The sequence below is a fragment of the Heliconius melpomene genome, chromosome 6 (genome assembly GCF_056956725.1).
Source record: "Heliconius melpomene rosina isolate 202511_hmr_F chromosome 6, ASM5695672v1, whole genome shotgun sequence".
Lineage (NCBI taxonomy): Eukaryota > Metazoa > Arthropoda > Insecta > Lepidoptera > Nymphalidae > Heliconius > Heliconius melpomene.
This window is the reverse complement of record NC_140394.1, coordinates 9,255,758-9,276,487: the sequence shown is the minus strand read 5'-3', so window position 1 is coordinate 9,276,487 and position 20,730 is coordinate 9,255,758. Positions and strand designations below refer to the sequence as shown.

General features: G+C 31.6%; 1 protein-coding gene across 1 annotated transcript in view; it reads left to right on the top strand.

Annotated features, from left to right (window-relative positions):
* LOC146538396 (cyclic GMP-AMP phosphodiesterase SMPDL3A-like) overlaps positions 1-20,730 on the top strand; it is a 54,440-nt gene that overhangs the window by 14,084 nt on the left and 19,626 nt on the right. Inside the window, exon 2 of the mRNA XM_085186432.1 lies at positions 19,813-19,933. Within this exon, the coding sequence (XP_085042558.1) occupies positions 19,864-19,933 (70 nt within the window). The 5' untranslated portion in view covers positions 19,813-19,863. The remainder of the gene's footprint in view (positions 1-19,812; positions 19,934-20,730) is intronic.

The following is a 20,730-nucleotide window of genomic DNA, read 5'->3' as shown; positions in this document are numbered from 1 at the left end:
TCAAGCATTTATTGGGACTCATTGTGTCTTAACACTAAGTTCTCTGTGCCTACTCTGCTGTACGCGGGATACTAGCTCAAAAAAGTGTTGATTAAAAGCTATAAATAATTGAAACCATCAAGGCATAGTAAGACAGTGTTTGACTGTAAGCTCGACGGTTGTGAGTTCAATGCTCACTCGAAAAAATGATTCGCTTAGTTAGTCTGCCTTTTCGCTGTGCTCTGTCTCAAAGCGCGTTGTTGAGTTCAGCTACTCAGCTCGTAAATTGAGTGGAAAGGGGGGATTATATTAACAATAGGTTTCTTTTAACCTATCGGGCTATGCGGAAAAATCCATAAAGCTTTTTATTAGTATTTTTTCACTCAAATCTTGATAAAATCAATAGTAATTTGACATTTTTCTTGTAATGCAAGGTTTTTCTTTTTCGTGATTTATTAAATCATATGCTCGTCCATTCCAACCCCTATAATGCATTTGTTCCGCCCTGGCTTTGTCACTTGCTACATTATTATAAAAGGTCATATTTATTCACTAGACTGGGGTGGGTTGGTAACATACGACGTAAGTATAATAATAATAAAAATATTACTTTTACTATTTTTGGTTGAAATAGTCCTTTATATGATGTCTGAATTAATGTTTGATTTTTATTATATCTTATATATTATTATAGAAGGCTGTTTTTTTTGTTATATTAAATGTTTTATACATATAAGTATGGTTTACCATACAATTAATGGTAAACTAGAGATTAGAGAGTAAGAGTGAAAGGGAAAGGAGGCAGGAGGAGATCTCTGTTAATCTTCAAGAACACAATATCAATGATACTGGAAGAAGGTAACGAAAAGCAAGAAGACTCCCTGAGGGCATATGTGAAGAGATTGATATCATTAGACGTGGTAAATACATAAAGTCTGTCTTTCCTCCATTTTTATGTAATAAAGGAGAAATCTCTAATAATACACGTTGGTTAAAAAAAGGATGTGTTAAATCTTCATGTAATCACAGTAATGTGATAAAAAAATAAAATAAAACAGAGTGATAAATCACTTTTACAAATTACCCTTATGTTCAGTACAGTTAATATTTAAAAGAAACTATATCCATCACAATTATAACAGAAGCGTGGTTGAAGCCGCAACAACGCTATCGTCTTTAACCTGGCATAATTCTTTAACCTGACCTACTTAGAGCTAGCATTATATTCTCACCCTAAACAAAATAAAATATAATTTTCTTCCAACATTTAAGTGAACGTGACGTACGCGTATACGAGTACATTTCCTTGTCTCACTCACGTGTCATCGTTGACAGCGTAAAGTACATTTAACCCACCTCTACCCACACAACTCAATCGATAATCGCTAGCGAGCGCGTAAAATTATATAACAAGCTTATCTTATCAACTATACTGAATCATAATGAACGCTAGCATTATATCATCACTTCGCTAGTGATAAAAGTAAAGTCACGTAACTTTACGACAGCGGTAGAGTCAGTGTACCCATTATGGCGTTATGTAAATACTTTTAGTGCTATACTGTACTGTGTATAGAGTAAACCTTTTCGAGTTAGCTTTTTTGGTGGAGCTTTGTTATGTTCATATGCGGGTTCAAAATGGTAATGACAGGGACTCTTATAAAAAATTTCGTTGTAGTTTTTCATGAAAATTTGGGGACAGAAATGAGATATGTGTATTTGAGAAATAAAATAGATTTTCTGTGAACATATTTATATATATAAAAGTTTTAAATTGAAATTTTAATTATTTCCTTCTTAGATGCTAATACGTATGGCATAGCGGTCTGAGCGCTTGAACGATTTCCAAGAGACGCGGATTCAAATCTCACTACGCCAAAATGTAATAATAAAGAAAAAAGAAGTATTTTTCTTTTAAAAATAAGAAAAACCTAATAAATCATAATCTAAATACCCTACTATATATAAAACGGGTGTATTACTACAAAAAATTGGCAAATAAATAAACTTTGCTAACCTTTAAAAGGTAGGATTTCGGGCAACCCTTTGTATTTTTATACGTAATGTTATCATATTACCTTCTCTGATCTATCCATTATTCGCAAATATATATATGGAAAATTGAATTATCTGGTTTTTATGGTGGAATATAATGACATGAGGAAAGATCTAAGCTCCTGTTAAAGTAATGATATGGCTTATATATTTAATATTATTCTGTTATAATATTATGTAATTCATTATTATTAGATTGGGGCAGTCGTAGTGTGGGGGCAGATGCGTGTAAATGCGATAGGTTGTGAGTTCTATATTCACTGAAGGTAAATAAATATGTTTAATGTTCCAAATGACTCTTCTTTTTATTTATTTTTTGCTTTTATTAAATTATTTAATTTGAGGTCAGCCTGTTTAATTGTTTCTTTTTAAGACTTACTTAAAGATATTTATTCTTATTCAATCACCATTACAATTCAAAATGGCATTAAAAAACAATATGGTACATATTCAACGTTATTTTAATTCTTGATTTTAATTAAAATTCTTAATCCGTCCGCGTTATTTTCTAAAACGACAACTTTTCTTTCCAACAGTCTCGCACTCCCACTTCCAACTTGTTGCCGTGATATGACTCGTAAAATATTTAAGCTTTAGCATTTTATTATTTTTATTACTTTATTCTTTTCTCAGGAAGCTATTTGTATTCTAGGTTCCCTTTGTAACTTTATATTTGTCTATTCTTGTTTAGTTAGCTGTGTTACAGAAAATTGTCCTGGTGGACATTTTATTTTAATGTAAGTTTTAAATGTCATTTTGATATTTTTTTTGTATCCTTTAGCTCACTCACTTTCTGATTTTTTTTCGAGACATTGCACTTTCGTCGACCCGAAATGTCTGCAGAATTCGGCGGGAAGTGGGGAACGCAATGTCTTAATACTAGGGTCCCATGTTCCCTCTGCTTACCTGCTTACTAAGTCTAGGATACAGCGGACAGCTAAAAGAAACTCTAGTGAATAGAATGAATCAAATAAAATTGTCTTGCTACTTAAATACTGTATTTGGTATTATCGTTTCAAATAAGCCAAAATCACAGTTTGCCATTTTTATTATTTTGTCCTATATGTATAAAGAAGCTAGCAGCTCTATAATTCTCATAAAAAAGACTTATACGAAAATTAAAAACACATCTCGAACAAAAAATTAAATACACTTTAATTTCCATAGAAATATTTAACTTCATTCATGATTATTATAAAATTTCACCTCCGTCATGGGTACGTAAAGTCAAACTTACTAATTAGTCAATAAGGCATGTTTAAAAGTAGGTCGTAATTAGAACATGGCGTCCATATTCAGAGCAGTACGAGTGTAGTTGCGAAGTATTTTAAAGCTTTCATTATAAATGGAGACTTTTACGGGAAAGAAACAAAAAAGGTAGTGTTAAACCACTTTGTTGAGGCCAGTCGTGGCGCAGAGGCACAAAGTGTATCTGTAAGAAGAATTCGGCAGTAATTTAGTTAACTAACATATTATATTTTTACTTCTAAATTGAAAATATAAACGCAAAAGAAATTAAATTTAAAATACTTGCTAGGATTCTTAATAATTTCAGGTACAAAATACAAGTGGACCGTTCGTTTCAAGGAAAATATTTACTATTACATTCCCGAGCAATTTGCAGTACGTTCTTGTTACTTTAAAAATGTTATGTTGCTTCACTCAAAATACTTACATTATTACTTCTTGAGTAATATGTTTCATTTAATTATGTAACACCTCTTTTATTTATTACTTTAAATGTAAATGTTAGCTTATATATTGTCCTACTATTTTATTATTTAAAAGGTACCAAATTTTCGAGATATTCGATGGATTTTAACGTCGTGCTTTGTCTTGTTACCAAAGCGAACAAATGAAAATAATTCATTTCACCGAGTGGAGAATCCACAACCTTTCCCGCTTATGTTTGTGCACCTACGCCACGACTGGCCCCAATGGCCTGGCGATATTAATTATACTATATTCAGAATTAAGCCAAATAAATTTGTTCAAGTTACACAAAAGCCAGAGCTTCGATGTCTTATTCCAAATTACGTAAACTGAAGTCGATCTAAATTGACTTTATTCAAATATCTTTGCTACGAATAAAAATTTTAGTGAAAGATTTTACTGTAGATCAAACAAGTTTTCCCGACCTAGATAGGACTGTTTTAATTAAAATATTATTAAATAACGACGCTGGAACCGATGTGCGAAGCAGAATAGCGACTTACTGCAAATGCGACGGTGGTGGGTTCTCATTCAGGGGAATGAAATGTTTACTCGCTCTGGTACCAAGACAAAACACGGCGTTAAGTTCCGCCTTCTGTTATACCGAAAATAAAACACGGCTAGTGTTCATAGATACCTATGCTAGTAGGGGCAGCGTTATGCCCCCTCTTCTCCTACTAAACTGTAGATTTAAATCCAGGACTTTTTCACGATCTTCTCTCTTATTAAACCAGCGCGATAAATATATAAATATTACAAAGTTATCATGTTCCACAGATATGGACTTGGATTTAATTAAGCGAATAATCAATGAATGGAAACGAAGGAAGGGATTCAATTGGTTGGAAAACGAGGCAAGAACTCCTGATAAATCTACAAAGACTAATTCAAATATCTATAGAAATAAAACCTTCTTTTGAATGTATAATATATTAAAAGGGTAGTATATTAATTATTAAATTTTCGAAAAGCATTTGAATGTAAATACGCTCCATCTCCACTCCACTCAGTTGTAAGTTCCATCTCCATTCGGGCCAATAAAATGTTTCATTTCTCCTCTCTGACTAGACAAAGCAGAGAGTTCTACCACTCAATCTTATAGTAAAAGTATTGCTATATGCGGGATAGCAGGAATGAAATATAATCAAAAAATTAAAAAACTTCTTATGCAAGGCGTAACGGTTTCATATAAACTTTTCCGCTGTAAGCCTTCATTCTATTAACTTTTTTTAAGAACGTAGAAATCATTAATATTCAATTTAGACGAAGCTGAAGTTAGTTCGTAGAAACATTGCTTACGGAATGTACTTTCTAATTCAAAGAGCTAAGAACTGAGTTGAGTCAATAGTTTTTTGCTTGGTGATTTTCCTGTATTTCAATTTACTTAAAGACTGTAAATACTAGAATGTAAAATAGTTCGAAGAAATGAAATGCTGGTTTTTAATGATCAATACAATTATAAATTACTTGTTACAAAAAAAAAATTATAAACTTTAAATTTATTATTCATCTAAAAATTTAAATAATTGAATATATTGCGTCGTGGCTAAAGGACATAAATGTGTGAATGTAACCGCTACGGTCACAGGTTCGATTACCAATTGGGGGACTAAAGTATTTTTTGTTACCTCGCTCAAATAACCAGTTATTTTCTGCCTTAAGAAGCACGCAATTTGTTTTATATAGACGGAATGTGCGTAGCAATCGAAATAATATCGAAATATGTGAGTATAACTAACCACCTATAGAACTAAACTGAACGATTGCCAAGGACGTTTTCAAAATTACTGCCATTTACCTCACAAATTTCCAAAAAAAAGTAATATGAAAAAAGATAAGAAAACTGCATTATTCCCCATTTCCTTATTGGAAGCACTTAATTCCAATTAAAAGAGCAAAGTGTTAATAACTCGAGTGTAATCGCTTACCGTCTTCCACAGAAAGTTAAAGGAAATGCAACTTCAGTTTTTACTTGGCAATTTCCGAGTCAGTTCTAGACTCCGGTTAACTTTCCAGATGTGCTGCCAAATGAAATACCTAGTCGCAGTTTTTATATGAATATTGAATTATGTTGCCTATATAACTGTATCCTAATACTAGGTTCCCTCTGCCTACCCTGCTGAGGATACAGTGTGAAGCTCATTTATGACATAACTGTAATTATTTCTAATTGTTTTTATTTTAAATAAACACACGAAAAAAAACAAAAATTAAACCTAAAAACTTTTATGTAGGACACAGATAAAAAACTAATTATATTTTTAAAAAATGCAATCCACATCAAAAGTACCTTAATCCATTAAATTAAATATTTTAGTAGCCATGCCTTTATTAATATAAAATTTCAAACAATATAATTGATATCTATATATATAAAAGGACTTGTCCTCACTGACTGAGGTAAGACGCACGCACCGCCGTAACCGCTGTGCGTAGAAACGTGAAATTTGGACAGATATTTACTTTCGTAATCTGGACATCCACTAAGAAGGGATTTTGAAAAATTTTAACCCTAAAGGATTGAAATAGGGGTTCAAAGTTTGTATGGAAAAAAATTAAAATCGGCACCGATTTTCATAAAATTTGAAATTTAGATTTTTAAAAGTATTTAATTGAATACGTGTTTCATCGTTTTCTAGAATTCTCCCCCTAAGGGTGCTAATAAGGGGTTGAAAGTTTGTATAGATTTTTTTTAAATCGTCACCAATTTTTATAAAATTTGAAATTTAGACTCCTAAAAATATTTAATTGAACACATGTTTCATGGTTTATTAGAATTCACCCTTAAATACGCAAGCGAAGCTGCGCGCGTCCGCTAGTCTTCATATAAAATGAGCAGTCAGTGTAATTATAATGGATGGTACAAAAACTTTAACTCGACCGGTCACAGGTGTTGCCGTGATTAATAATTTAGCTGCCACCTGCAACTAGTTAAGGACTTTAAAGCAACGTGGACTATGAAAAAGATAGATTGTATTATATTAAATTCTGCTAAAATTAAGTAAAATATAATTATGTAACTAAATATTGGAAAATTTTAATTAAATATTTATTTTGTTGTACATACCTACAGTTAGATAGGTAAAAATGATAAAAGTATGGTATTATTATAAATTTCTGTTTCTATATACATGTACCTGCCCTCTTTTTATCTACTTAATCAAATCTAAATGATCTTACTAATGCACCTTTCAAATATATTCTAGAAAAAAAAACTAAAAATATATGAAGATAGACTGAAATCTTTCAAAAACTGAACACCAAGCATGACAAGTTAAAAAAATTTTGGTGCACTTTCTATATGGTCCAATAAATATGGACGAATTTGAATTTTGGTGTCAATTTCTCCATGTTTTTTTAGTGTTCGCTACTGAATAATTATCAATTTTGTAAGTTCATTTCTACTTTCTGAATTCTCTATAGTAAGTACCACTCTCAAAATATACAAAGAGAATTTTAGTATAAGCATTACCTTTTATATATGAAATTGTCAGTTTATATCTTAAACTAAGATTTTTCCTACAGCTACTAAAATGGTAAAAGCATTTTATTTCGAGTTGATGGGAGGGGGAGGGATACACTCAGAGTTTTTAAGAAAGTCAGATATTTTAAACGAGTGTGCTCATTTGTAGGCATATCTACAGAACGTGTATAGCATTTATGTATTTTTATCGAAGATATTTTACATATTTTTCTGGAATATATTTGTATTTTTCTCAAAAGATAGCTTTATGTGAACTTGCGAAAACTACAGAGTCGTAGATATTTTTTTCAGCTTCACGCTGTAGCCCGCATAGCAGGGTAGACAGAGAGAGCCTAGTGTTAAGACACTCCGCTCCCCATTTTCTTGAATTTTGGAGGTATTGCGTGTTGAATGGCGGAACTCAACACCACGCTTTGCCTCGACACCAGAGTGAAGGAAAAAATATGAAGTAAAATATATAATATGAATTTACACACAAACATTTGCTATTACAAATAACAAATTACTTTTACATTCGTGTTATTATATCACGATGAAGCCGTAATAGAATTTTTATTGGCTTCTCACAAATGTGTCGAGAGTTGCGTCGCCCGTTTGATTTATTTACTTTGCGGTATAATTATTGATTGCGAGGTGTGAATATAGGGTCTTAGTGGCGCAGTGGGGCAGAAGGTTCTAGGTTCAACTTTCAGTCGGTGTGTTTTAATACTGTCTTAATACTAGGCTCCCTCTGCCTAACTTGCGACGTGCGGGTTAGAGCGAGAAGTTGAAAACAAACTAAAATCTTAAAGACCAGTGTTTAAATATTTGTAAAAAAAATTGCAAGAAAATACTCTACCGTGCAATCCAAACTATCAACAAAACGTTGTTTCTCGTTAAACAAAAGTAGCCAAAATATAGCAAAGATAAAATCGGCATCCTAAATCTCCTTCCGTCGGCAAGTATCCCAGTACTTAGCGGAATGGCGACATTAAAATGTAAAATACTAGAATCTATGCAAAATTACAGCTTTCCAGGTCAACGAGATCCCGAGGATTTGGTGTGACACCAGAAGTACAGGCGTGAAATATAAATAGCGTGTTAAGCAAACAAATATAAAAATATATTCTTTAACTAAAGTTTATTTGTTAGTCAAATTACGATCCTGAGTATATACAAATAAGGACTGGTTTGATGTAACATTTATGGAACATTATGTATAAGTTTCTTTTATCGCTTTTTGTTGTATTCCGCATAGGTAGGTAGGTTCCCAAGATAGGTAAAGGGAACCTAGTGTTAAGATACTCCATTCTATACTTTCCGCCTAAATTTTCGAGACATTAATAGAGTGGAGGAACTCGATTTCGCACTTTATCTTGATACCAGAGTAACTGAAAAAAAAATCCTCGAGTGGAAATCGAACCCATTACCACAGCTATCAAATTCAGACGTCGTACTGCGTCACGATGTCTTAATGGGTGGTATATTTAAAAAAAGTTCCTGCAATATATTTTAAAATATTTTTCTCAAAGTCTCTACGAGCTAAAAAAAAAAAGTTTCTGTTAGAATTTTCTCCTAGTTTGTTCGTAATCAGCTAATTATTTTAAAATATAAAGGAACACTTTAGAATTTAATTAATCTATGCACGAGTTATTTTGACCCTATAAAAGAAAGCTGGAAAGCGAAAGCTAAAACATTCTGTTCCGAGCTAATTCGATACACTATTTAGTGGAGGTTACAACTTCTCTGCACTTCCTAAAGACCCTATGAGGACCTATATGAGAAATATCAGCTTATTCGTAGCCTTTTCGATGTGGCTTATCTGTCAGTCACTGAGGCTACCCACCCTTAGCTTTGCTCGTTTGATTAACACGAAAATTATTATTTTATAAAATAAATTGCATTCGTGTCTTATATATGTTTGTACTATTTTGTTTCTGATTAACACACAATTATGTATTTTAGATGACGGTACTATATTTTTTTTAGCTTCACGCTATATGTCGCACACAACAGGGTAGACAGAGGGAACCTGTTAATATACGCCGCCCCCATTTTCCGCCTTGGAACCTTTCGCCTGGAGGCATGTCTTCTTGAGTAGCGGAACTCAACTCATTTTGCCCCGACACCAAAGCGTAAGCTGTCGCGCTTACAGTCTCTTTACCCCTGCGCCATGACTGGTCTCTGTATTTAAACCTATGATTATTTATCAATTTCGGATATTTATAGTACAACTTCTAGATCATCATACTGAATCTCTTGTATTTGCTTTTAAATCTGACTTTAAATAGGAAGATTATCATATTTTAAAAAGCTTAAACATTTTTTGCCGTAGTTTCAAAGTTCACAGCATCAGCAACGTAATCTGAATTTGATACGAACTAACTTTAACTTCCATTGGAACTATTTAAAAATTTTTTACATATTTCTTTTAAAAAAATATAATGTTATTTAAATTTCTTTGTTAGTTAAGTTTAATTTAGAAATAACCTTATATTATATTGAAATATGTATATGTACATATGTTTAACAGTGCTTTTGGTATCAAGAGGAGCCGTAGCTGTACTACGGGTACTTTTCATATCGACGTCAATCGCAATTTTAGGCGAATAAATGTAACTAGAATATGGATATATAGAAATTAAACTATAATGTACACCAAAGCCTGTATTTAAACCTCTATTGGATCAATACTAAATCAGTGCCAATATTTACATAGCCTATGTATGAGCTAACAATTAAAAACTTTTTTCGAGAACCTTCATTTTACGTCAAGTTTTTTGCTTTTCACTATACACAGCTTTGGTTAATAATATCAAAAATTTGAGCAACAAAGACGTAATTAAACTTTTATTAACATAAATACTTTATTTTTACAATTTATAAATTTTACAATCAGCAATGTGATGCATTGACTAGAAATAAAATTTTAAAAATACTTTATAAATAAATAATGGACTACGACCATTTTTTACTCACTCAAAGAAAAGATGAACTGCTGAGTTACTGTTTAAAAACATTAACTTTTAACAAGATACAAAAGAATTTACCACCTGGGCTAAAAACTTTAGACTCGAGTTTTAAAAAAAACCTTAAAGTAAGTACCTTTTACTATATTAATGGAAAGCATCATTTTCATATATAAAAGGGATCTCCTGCGATCCAATTAAAACTTTAGTGCTAAGCAGTTGCCTTTTTAAAAACTATCTTTGTGAATTAAAATATAAAGACCGACATAGCGTAGAAGCATAAAGATGTAACTGAAACGCGACGGTTGTAAATTTGATTCCCGCTCGAGGGAATTAATTATTATTTATTATTTCTTCGCTCTGTCATCAAGGCAAAAGCCAGGCGTTGAGTTACAACACTGAAGAAAGTGGGGAATGGAGTGTCTTAACACTAGGTTCTCTTTGCCTACCCTGCTATATGCGGGCTATAGTGTGAAGCTGACAACTTGTATTCTTAGTATTTAAGGTGTTAATTACTCGCTAAGTAATTGCGTTGTCTTTATGTATTTTGTGATTGATTTCGTAATCCAAATACAAATAAAAGTTATTGTAAAATAAATAAACGAAATAATGCGTGAGCAGATTATAAGTAATTTTAAACTTAATTGTTAATAGGTTTACTATTTTTTATAAATCTTTTATTTTACTTTATTATTGACCAATATTTGTAACTAAGCCATGATGTAGTCCTCTATGTCTTTAATTTTCTCCATCATCTTCTCATTTTCTGATTTGCCTTCCTCTCTGTCTTTCCTCACTTCTTATTCCACTTATTTGCCTTGCTTCTCATCATATGACCAATCAATTTCAATTTTTTATTATTATATCAAATTAGCATTAAATACAATAAATACCCATAATAAATGGTAAAGCTAAACCAAGCTACCATCAAACATGGCGGCATTGATCTAATTAAAATCTTACACTCAAAGTACCGTCGTCGGGACAAAAGATTTGGTAACAATGGCTTATGCTAGTGTAACCCTCTTCACTTGAAGTTATTCCTTCATCGAAATGCTATTGAAAACTTTTTGAAAGCCAGCTCCTTTGATGTTTGTTTTAATAATAAAGGAGATAACGTCCACAGCCTTTTGAATGTACAGCTCGTTCATATTTTTTGAGTATTTTAATTATTAAATTAGGTTGTTATTTAATTAGGAAAATTAAATTTCGTGTTAATAGAGTAAAAGCGATGGTTATGGGTTCGATTCCTACTAGAGGAAATGAATTATTTTGACTTCGTCGCTCGAGTAACAAAACATTGGCGTTGAAGTCCACCACTCATCACGTAACGTATCGAAAATTGGGCATAAAGTGAGGAAGGGAATGTTTTAACACTAGGTTCCTTCTGCTTTTACCTATCTGTTATATAAAGGATCCGGTGGGAAGACGAAAAAAAATAAAAAAAGAAAAAACAATAACAAAGCCGATCCAAGTATATACCAAATCTTAATTGATTTACGATATAATATAAACACGCGAAATTTTGAGTCGTTCAGAAATTTTGAAGCAATCAACGTTTAATGAAGTTAAAAGTTAAGTAACAACACTGATTTCCCGTTGACTTCGCCTTAGATGTTATAATAAAATAAATTACTTTTACTTTCAGAGATTGTAACATTTTAACAGAATGTAGTACTTTTCGTACTTACTTTTAATTTGTATCATATAAAGCTATATAAACGCTTATTAGATCCTTATAATTTTCTATACATGATATTAGATGCCAATCATGAAGCAAGGGCACACTTGAGGAAATAAAATATTTAATATTTTCATTTTCCTCGTTCTGGTAACAAGGCGAACCGCGGCGTTAAATTCTGCCATTCAAGACGCAATATCTCCAGAATTGGGCGGTAAATGGGAAATGGAAGAATCTTAATGGGAACGGAGTATCTTAACACTGGGTGTCCAGGTTCCCTCTGCCAATCTTGCTAAGTAAAGAGCGTGAAGCTGAAAAAATATGTAAAATCAATGGAATTCTGACACTAAAGCAAGTATGACCGAGCAGGCATAGATGCTGCCTACAAATATAGTAAATCTATGTATTATAAATGTTATTTAATTTTTTTACATATTCATAACCTAAATACTTTTTAATTACGATTTTCCAGATATTTTATCATTTTAATGTGAAAACACACACAAAAAATTCAGTTTTTCCAAAATATCTGAATATCATCACAATATCACCGAATCCAATACACAATGCATCCATTTATCATCCTCATACGATTATACGAATGAAATGATAATTGTGTAATTATTTTCCAAAAATTTACATTTTCATTAAGAATGTTACTTGCAGAAACTTGAAAAATGGCCGGTGGTCATTATTACTTTAACTTGTCACGGTGACACGCTGTATAATTTGACAGTACTGTGAAACAAATGAGTTTTGTTCCGAGTAGGTGTAATAATGTACATATTATAAGAGTTACGGTATTTTTAAACGGTTTTATTTAGCTCACCCCGTTTGTTTGTTTGGGTCAAATTTAGTAACCCTCTTCCCGTTAACCGATTGATCTGAAATTTGGTATACGCCTTTGATTCTGGTGACAATACAATTATCCATATTCAATATTATTGTGAATCCAAGATGGCCGCCGCTACAAGATGGCGGACAACTTAGTTTTTTTCAATCCCATCAATATGGATATCAAATGAAAGGGCTTGTCAAGTAGAATTCAGTGGACTATACAAAATCAAAATCCAAGATGGCCGCCACTACAAGATGGCGGACAAGTTAGTTTTTTTCAATCCTATCAATACGGGTATCAAATGAAAGGGCTTGTCAAGCAGAATTCAGTGGACTATACAAAATCAAAATCCAAGATGGCCGCCGCTACAAGATGGCGGACAAGTTAGTTTTTTCGATCCCATCAATATGGGTATCAAATGAAAGGGCTTGTCAAGTAGAATTCAGTGCACTATACAAAATCAAAATTAAAGATGGCCACTGCTACAAAATGGCGGATAATGTAGTTTTCAATCCCATCAATATGGGTATCAAAATAAAGGGCTTGGTAAGTATAATATAGTATACTATACAAAATTACAATATGAATCTCCCACCCAAGTCAAGATCTGGTATCCTGTCGAGGACTGTATGGCGTTAGGGTGGCTAAAAATGATACGTCGCTAGGGGTACACCACCCAAGTTAAGGTAAAAGGTAAAAGCGCGCCGAGAACTGTATGGCATTAGCGTGGATAAAAATGATATGTCGTTAGCGTTTTCCCCTCAAGATTCAGGCACATCTTGTTGTACATAGCCTTGCCCCTCTATTGGACCTCTGGGGGGGTCGTTCGTAACATTCTCCATTAACCTTGCAATAATGAGACATCGAGCCTCATTTCAACGAATTGAATAGCATGAGAAATAAAAACTAAAAACTTAAAAATAAAAAAGTAAAAAAAAAATTTTAAGTTAAACGGTTTTATATTGCAGATAAATGTACTAAAAGCTAAAAAATAATTTCATAGAAATTATGATTACTAAAATAAAATCGTGGGGACACTTGCTACTTACCACTAGGTGGGTGAAGTCTCACGCTATGTCTTTCAATTGTAGATATTGGACGTGCCCCACGATTAAATTTTAGTAATCATAATTTCTATGAAATTATTTTTTAGCTTTTAGTACATTTATCTGCAATATAAAACCGTTTAACTTAAAATTTTTTTTTTACTTTTTTTTTTTTACTTCATTTTTATAATAATTATAACATTTTTTAGATTGCGTACTTATTTGTTATACATGAGTGAGTTAGAGGCTATTTTGGTACAGTATCATACATCTAATTTAAAATACGACGGTTATGGGTTCGATTTCGAGTTGGGGATATGAATTATTTTCATTTATTTTCACGGGCACATAGCAGTGACTGAAAAGATTTTGATAATACTTTATCCCGTTTCCCATTTTCCGACGAAGCGATAAAATGAAAATATATGGAATATTTCATTTCTTCGAATAGAGATGGAAAAAATTACCTATCGCGCTTACAGCCACATGCTTGTGCCTCACCGCGACGACTGACCTCATTCTTACATTCATATGTCTAAGCTAATTCAGATTAAATTGTAGCTTATTTACTTAGTCAAAAAAGAAACACACAAATTAATAAAAAAACACATTACAAAAACTTAACAACCCAAAACACAGCACTAAACTTCACCAAAAACTTACACAAACTTAAACATTGAAGTATGGAAATGGGAGGAAGTTCGAGAGTTGCGGTACATTTCACTCACGTACAAAGCACTGTACTGTACCAGTGAACAAAAAAGCTCATTTGCACTCAGCCGTTGTCGCTGTCGATCCTGCAACAACGATCGCTGTTTGAGTGTTACCAGGCGTGTTTGGTCTAATTTAGAGATGGTAGCGATTTTATTTTTGTCTTGTTATGTTTTGAAATTAAAGTAAACTGTATTAAAATAATTTTTAACAAAAAATAAATGGACTTCTTCCGAACCGCATAATCAGAACCTAAACAAACTGTTATTTTTGAAGAGTCTCTTTGAAGAGTATCCTTTCCAATAAAAAAGAATCATCGAGTATAATATTGAGTTATTCGTACATTTTCTCACACATACTTGCAAATTTAAAAGTTATGTTTTTCTCACTGATGATATTGTCAGAAAAGGAACAAATTAAAATGTGTCCACGCAAAAAGCACCAGCTTCAAATAAAAACACCAAAATCGGTTCACCCAGTGAAAAGTTCTGAGATAACAAACTTCAAAAAATATAGTCAAATTGCTAACTTCCTCCTTTTGAAGGAGTCGGTTAGAAAAAGACATGTATAGGACACAAGACACAATTACATCGGTAAATAGAGTATTAAATGCAAGGTAACTTTTTAATTCAGTTTCAGTTAATTCATTCAATTTTCATAAATCAGTTCTTTAGTTCAGCCAAAAATAACTTTATCTCTATAAATAAATACTCAGAAATGTTTACTCAGAAAATAGACAGAACAAATAAAATGTCTTCTCATATAAATAAAGTAAATAAATATAATAAATGTTCGTCTATAAAATCATCGTCAAATAATATATATTTATTTTATTTGAATTACATTTATAAGATTATATTTATATAATAAATTCAATAACAAAGCAAACATATTAACTTCATGCAATTTATTTTAGGCCATCATTGCACAGTGTGAAAACTCTTGTAAATTCGTTTATAGGTTCGATTTCTTTTCAATGCATTTACAATATATTGATATATTTTAACCTTTTAAGTATAATCAAAAGATTAGAAGGGATAACCAACCCAATCACAAAAATCATATATTTTTTTTAATTTAAAAGATTTTTTTTAAGTTAATCGAGATGTAGATAAGTGTCTGTCTATATTTTCTACATGCTCTAATTGATAATTTCAGAAATTAATTTCTTAATAAAAAAAACACTAATAATCTTAACATAAACATTTACTTCAAACAATAATCGAACCTACACAAGAATATGTACACAGCATATTTCAATAATATACCAACATTCAGAATCTCTATAGTACATCCAGTGAGTCGTGTCAAGTGGCCATTTATCCGTCACAGAGACCGCTTGGAGTGGCTCGATCGCGATTACTACTTTTATTTATGTTAACGCTCATTTAAATATGTTGTTTGCTCATAATTATTGTTTTTGTGTTTGGTTTAATATTAATGTTTTGTGTATATCATAATAATAAATGATTGTGACAGTTTGTTTGTTCCGCTTTCAAGCTAATAGTGCTCAACTGGTTATCATGAAACTTTGTAAACATATTCTAAGAGATTTTAGAAAGGACATAGTCAAGAAACGGTGTTTTTTTATATTTATAATTTCGAATATAAGCAATTTTTTATTTTTTTGTTGTAGGTTCGAAATTTTACTATTTTACTTTAAATTCCACCACTCAACTCAACGAATGTCTCGTAAATTCGACGGAAAATGGAGATCTATTATAAATATCTCTTAACACTAAGTTGCTATATCCGTGATATAGCGTGATACAAAAATCGCTACATCCGTCACTTAGACCGCTCTCCTTCTGTAGTGGTTCCACTGATTCGTGTCAAGTGGCCATTTGTCCGTCACCGACCGTTGCGAGTGTCTCGAGCGTGACCACTGTTTATATTTGCGTTCCGATCTCTTCACACATACGTGTTTGTATATACTGGTACTAGTACTGTAGTATATGCACAGTAATGTATACTATATCGAATGTTTATATTTAATAGTTATGTCGATTTTTTATATGTTTTTTATAGCTTAACCATCTTTCCAGTATAGTAGGTTAATAAAATATAGTGTTAATACGGGGTGTTTTCCATTTTCCGCCCAGCTTTAAAGACTGCTTGGTGAGTGGTGTGGAACAAGTTCTTGTTCATGCTTAGCTGAGTTAAGAAGGTTATTAATTAATTTAAATTATTATTCCACATTTAAGAAAGAAATATACTTATTTAGGAAAGATTATTCTCCTATGATATAAATATAATAGGACTTTTCAGTATAGTTAGACGCAATGCAGTGATTAGGTTTCAGCCCGTAATGTATTGCATATTTCGCTAATTTGGTGCATCAATGACGTTTTGTTCTTTTTTAAATATCGCAGGAGACAGGAGGGTTATGTAATTTTTTGGACCAAATGAGTTATATTAGAAAGTGGCAAAGGAAAAAATATCATAGGTACTAACAACAAATACGAAATGAAAAGAAAACCGAAGCCAACATAGTACAGTGGATATATGCAGTGGTCGTAGGTTCAATCCCGTTAGGGATGATTTTTATATTAATTTTCTTTTCTCGACCTATTAAGAAAAAAACATTACATTTTCACAATATAACAATAAGCCGTAGAAGCGCAGATAATTGAATAAAAAAATACTAGCACTGTACCGAGAAAAACACAAATGTTATTTCATTTAGATGTACGAAATTTGGCACTAAATTGCAAGGAAAGGCAACACTTCCTTTGTTAACCTCCACCCGCGTGCCAAGTTTCTACACTATAACGTGAAAACTGTAGCTACACTCGTTTTCCTCTTACATATTATATCAACGTTATTGATTTACGAGTATTTTCATATTGAACTAAACAACTGACAGTTTAGTATATTGCTTCAGTGTATTAACTTTTAAGTATTATTTTGTTATTCATCTGCTTATATTATTTTTACTATTTTACTTCTTTATATTTTTCTATTTGAATTATCGTGCAGTTAGTGATTAAGATAATTAATTCAATTATTTTTATTTTCCCGCTAGAGTAGACAAAGTGCTATTTTGAGTTCTGCAATGATTCAAATTCGGACGGAAAGCAGAGAACGGAGTGGTTTTAAACTATTTTCTATCTTTTTACTTGTACTGTACTGTAAAAACTTGACCGCATAAACTAAATTAATAGCAATGGCACCATCAAGATAAGCCTAATAGTTATAAGGTAACCAATGAATAGTCATACATACATACATACATACGCGCTAAAAACATAACCCTTCTTTTGGGCTTCACCTCAGTCATATAATAAATTACTAACATTTAAACTTCCTAACTGACATAAATAAAAATAATTTATTTTACGAGAGTAACATTACGTGTACATATATTCGATGCATCTTTATAATCAAAATAACATGACATTTGACAAACTCTACAATGAGACGGCTTTAACTTTTATTTCACAACGAAATTCGTGAAAAATGTGCATATTCTTAATTAATGTTCGTTGAAAAGTTATAAAAAAACATAAAAGTACTTTTAAAATAAAGGATTAAAACGTATGCATTTCTGTGAATCCAAATACAGAAAAAAGTGATATCGTCGTTTATTATAAAAATGTTTTTGTTTATACAATGTGATTTTTTTTAATTCTCGAATTTCATACCTTTTTTGGTGAATTCTTATCAATATTATCATTATATTGTTTTTCTCTATACTTTTACCCTTTATAATTTACAGAGAAGACTAAATACTTAGTCAAAAATAGTAAATAGGCAAATGGGCCAAATATTAAAGATAATATTTCTTTATTTATTCACAAGAGTGATTGTAATTATATTTTTTTAGCTTCACGCTGTTTCCCATACGTCAAGGTACGCAAAGAGAACCTTATATTAAAACACTATGCTCTCCATTTTTTGCCGAATTTTGGAGAGAGTAAAGAAATGAAAATATCAAATATTTAATTTCATCGAGTGGGAATCGAACCCATAACCTGTTGCGTTCATAGTCAGACGCTGACCCTGCGTCACGACTGGCCTCGTGACGTGATTGTAATATTTTTATAATATTACCTGAAAAAAGCACCGAACCCCTTCAATACTGTAATAATTGTATTCATTGTATTTACTACTAACAAAATAATCTAATTTAGCAATTTCCATAATATATTAAATTGCCAATAGTAATCAGTATTATGCAACGAGAAAATGACTCAGGGGAAATTGCGACTGTAACGAATTTTGTACGTATTGTATATTTATTTAATTTTACAATTTGAATTATATAAAACTCTTTTATTAATGAAAACAGAAATAAGAAGATTATTAAAACTTATTTACACGATATTGACGATTTACGAAAAAAATACAGTCGAATTGATAACCTCCTTTTCTTACAGAAGTCGGTTAATAAAATGAAAAGAGTAACGTGTAGGATATAAAATGGAACGAATAACATATACGACATAAATAGATAAAAAAAATCTTATCTTTTATTTTGTTTTATTATATTTCGTACATGCACACGACTTGGAACGACAATTCTAATAATATTGAGGCCAGTGGTGGCACAGTGTTACAAGCGAGTGACTGTAAACACGATAGGTTGCAGGTTCGATTCTCACTCGAGAAAATTCAATGTATAATATTTTCATTTCTTCTCTTTGATGTCGAGATGAAGCGCAGCGTTGAGTTCTGCTACACAACAGGCAATGTCTCTATAATTTGGTGAAAAGTAGGAAGCGAATGTCTTAATAGTAGGCTCCCTCTACTTACCCTACCTACCGAATAGAAGCTGAAATAAAAACAATATTACATATAATATACATTATATATATCAGGTTTCTCTCCCTCTTTTGTTTTGGTTTTTGTCGTTTTTTTTTACAATATTGTGAATTCTCACTCAGAACTACCCTCTAGATACTATTATAGAAACTACTGTGCCATAGCGTTATTCAATTAGTAATGTTAATACTAAACGAAATTATAAAATAATCAATCTCGCAAGCTAATTTTCATTTACTAAAACTATTAATAACTTATTTTATGTTGAGTTTTACTCAGCAAAGTACTTTGCAAACTAATTGAAAAGCTCTAATAGTTTCTTTTGTTCAAACGGTTATACTCGTAAGTTCCATTTACTTAGGTATTTTACAGTAAGCTTATAAGAGTTTTAGATTAAGGCAATATAATTTATTTTGTAAATTGATTATTTTCTTATAACTATATTTCCATTTCTTCGCTCTGGTGTCGGGCAAAGGTGCAGCGTTGAGTTCCGCAATGCCTCCACAGTTCGGCAGAAAATGGAGAACGGAGTGTCTTAACTCAGACTTTACTCTTAACTTAAATAAACTTATATATTTATATTTTGTTAACAGGTAACTAGAAGATGAAAGCTCTGGGGTGCGTCCACGATGTAACCTCGTAACATGAGTCCGAACAGCCTAGCACTTTACATCACCTGCCTACTCTGGCTCGACTTGACACATGCTAAAATTGGTATGTAATTAAATACTTACAATATATACTTTTATTATCTAAAAAAAATATATTTTACATTTTTTAAATTTTATATTTAATGTAAAAATTAATTAATATAAAAAATATTTTAAAAATTCTATAAAAAATACTTTGACTATACAATTGTTTTAAAAACCTCATAAAAATTTGGATATAGCGGGTTTTGAAATATCTCGCGAGTTCATACTTAAACGGTTTCCAAAAGGCACAGGTTCAAATTGCGTTACGTCCTTTCTAAGGCCCTAAGGATTTTATTAAATCGCTCTCATCTATTCTAAATTTAACCATTTCTCTTTTGTTAGCTCATGTTTGGGAAAAAAATAATACATAATTTTAAAATCATTATTAAGCAAAAAATGTATTTATCAACCATAATTAAAATAAGATATTAATGCTTTCTTATTAATATAAAGAAGGGTTCTATTCACCAACAAAGAAATCCTCGCTGTATAACAAGACAAAATGTGGCGTTAAGTTACGCCATTCAACACACAATATCTCGAAAATGGGAAGAAAGTGCAAGTAAATTATTTTCTTAGAACGAAATTTATAACCTAAAAACTTCCTGGGTTTATTAAAGTGGCTTCTATATTACTTGTACACATAGCTACGACTGAGAACATAAATCACGGCATTTGAAATCTCTTTAGATTTTTCTAAGATGAATACGAAAAGTTTGTTGAAGTGTGAATTTTTACGTTTTGCATTTTAGAACGAACTTAGAATTTTGTAACTTTCAGTTGCAAATAAAATAAATATTCTACACGTAAGAACTC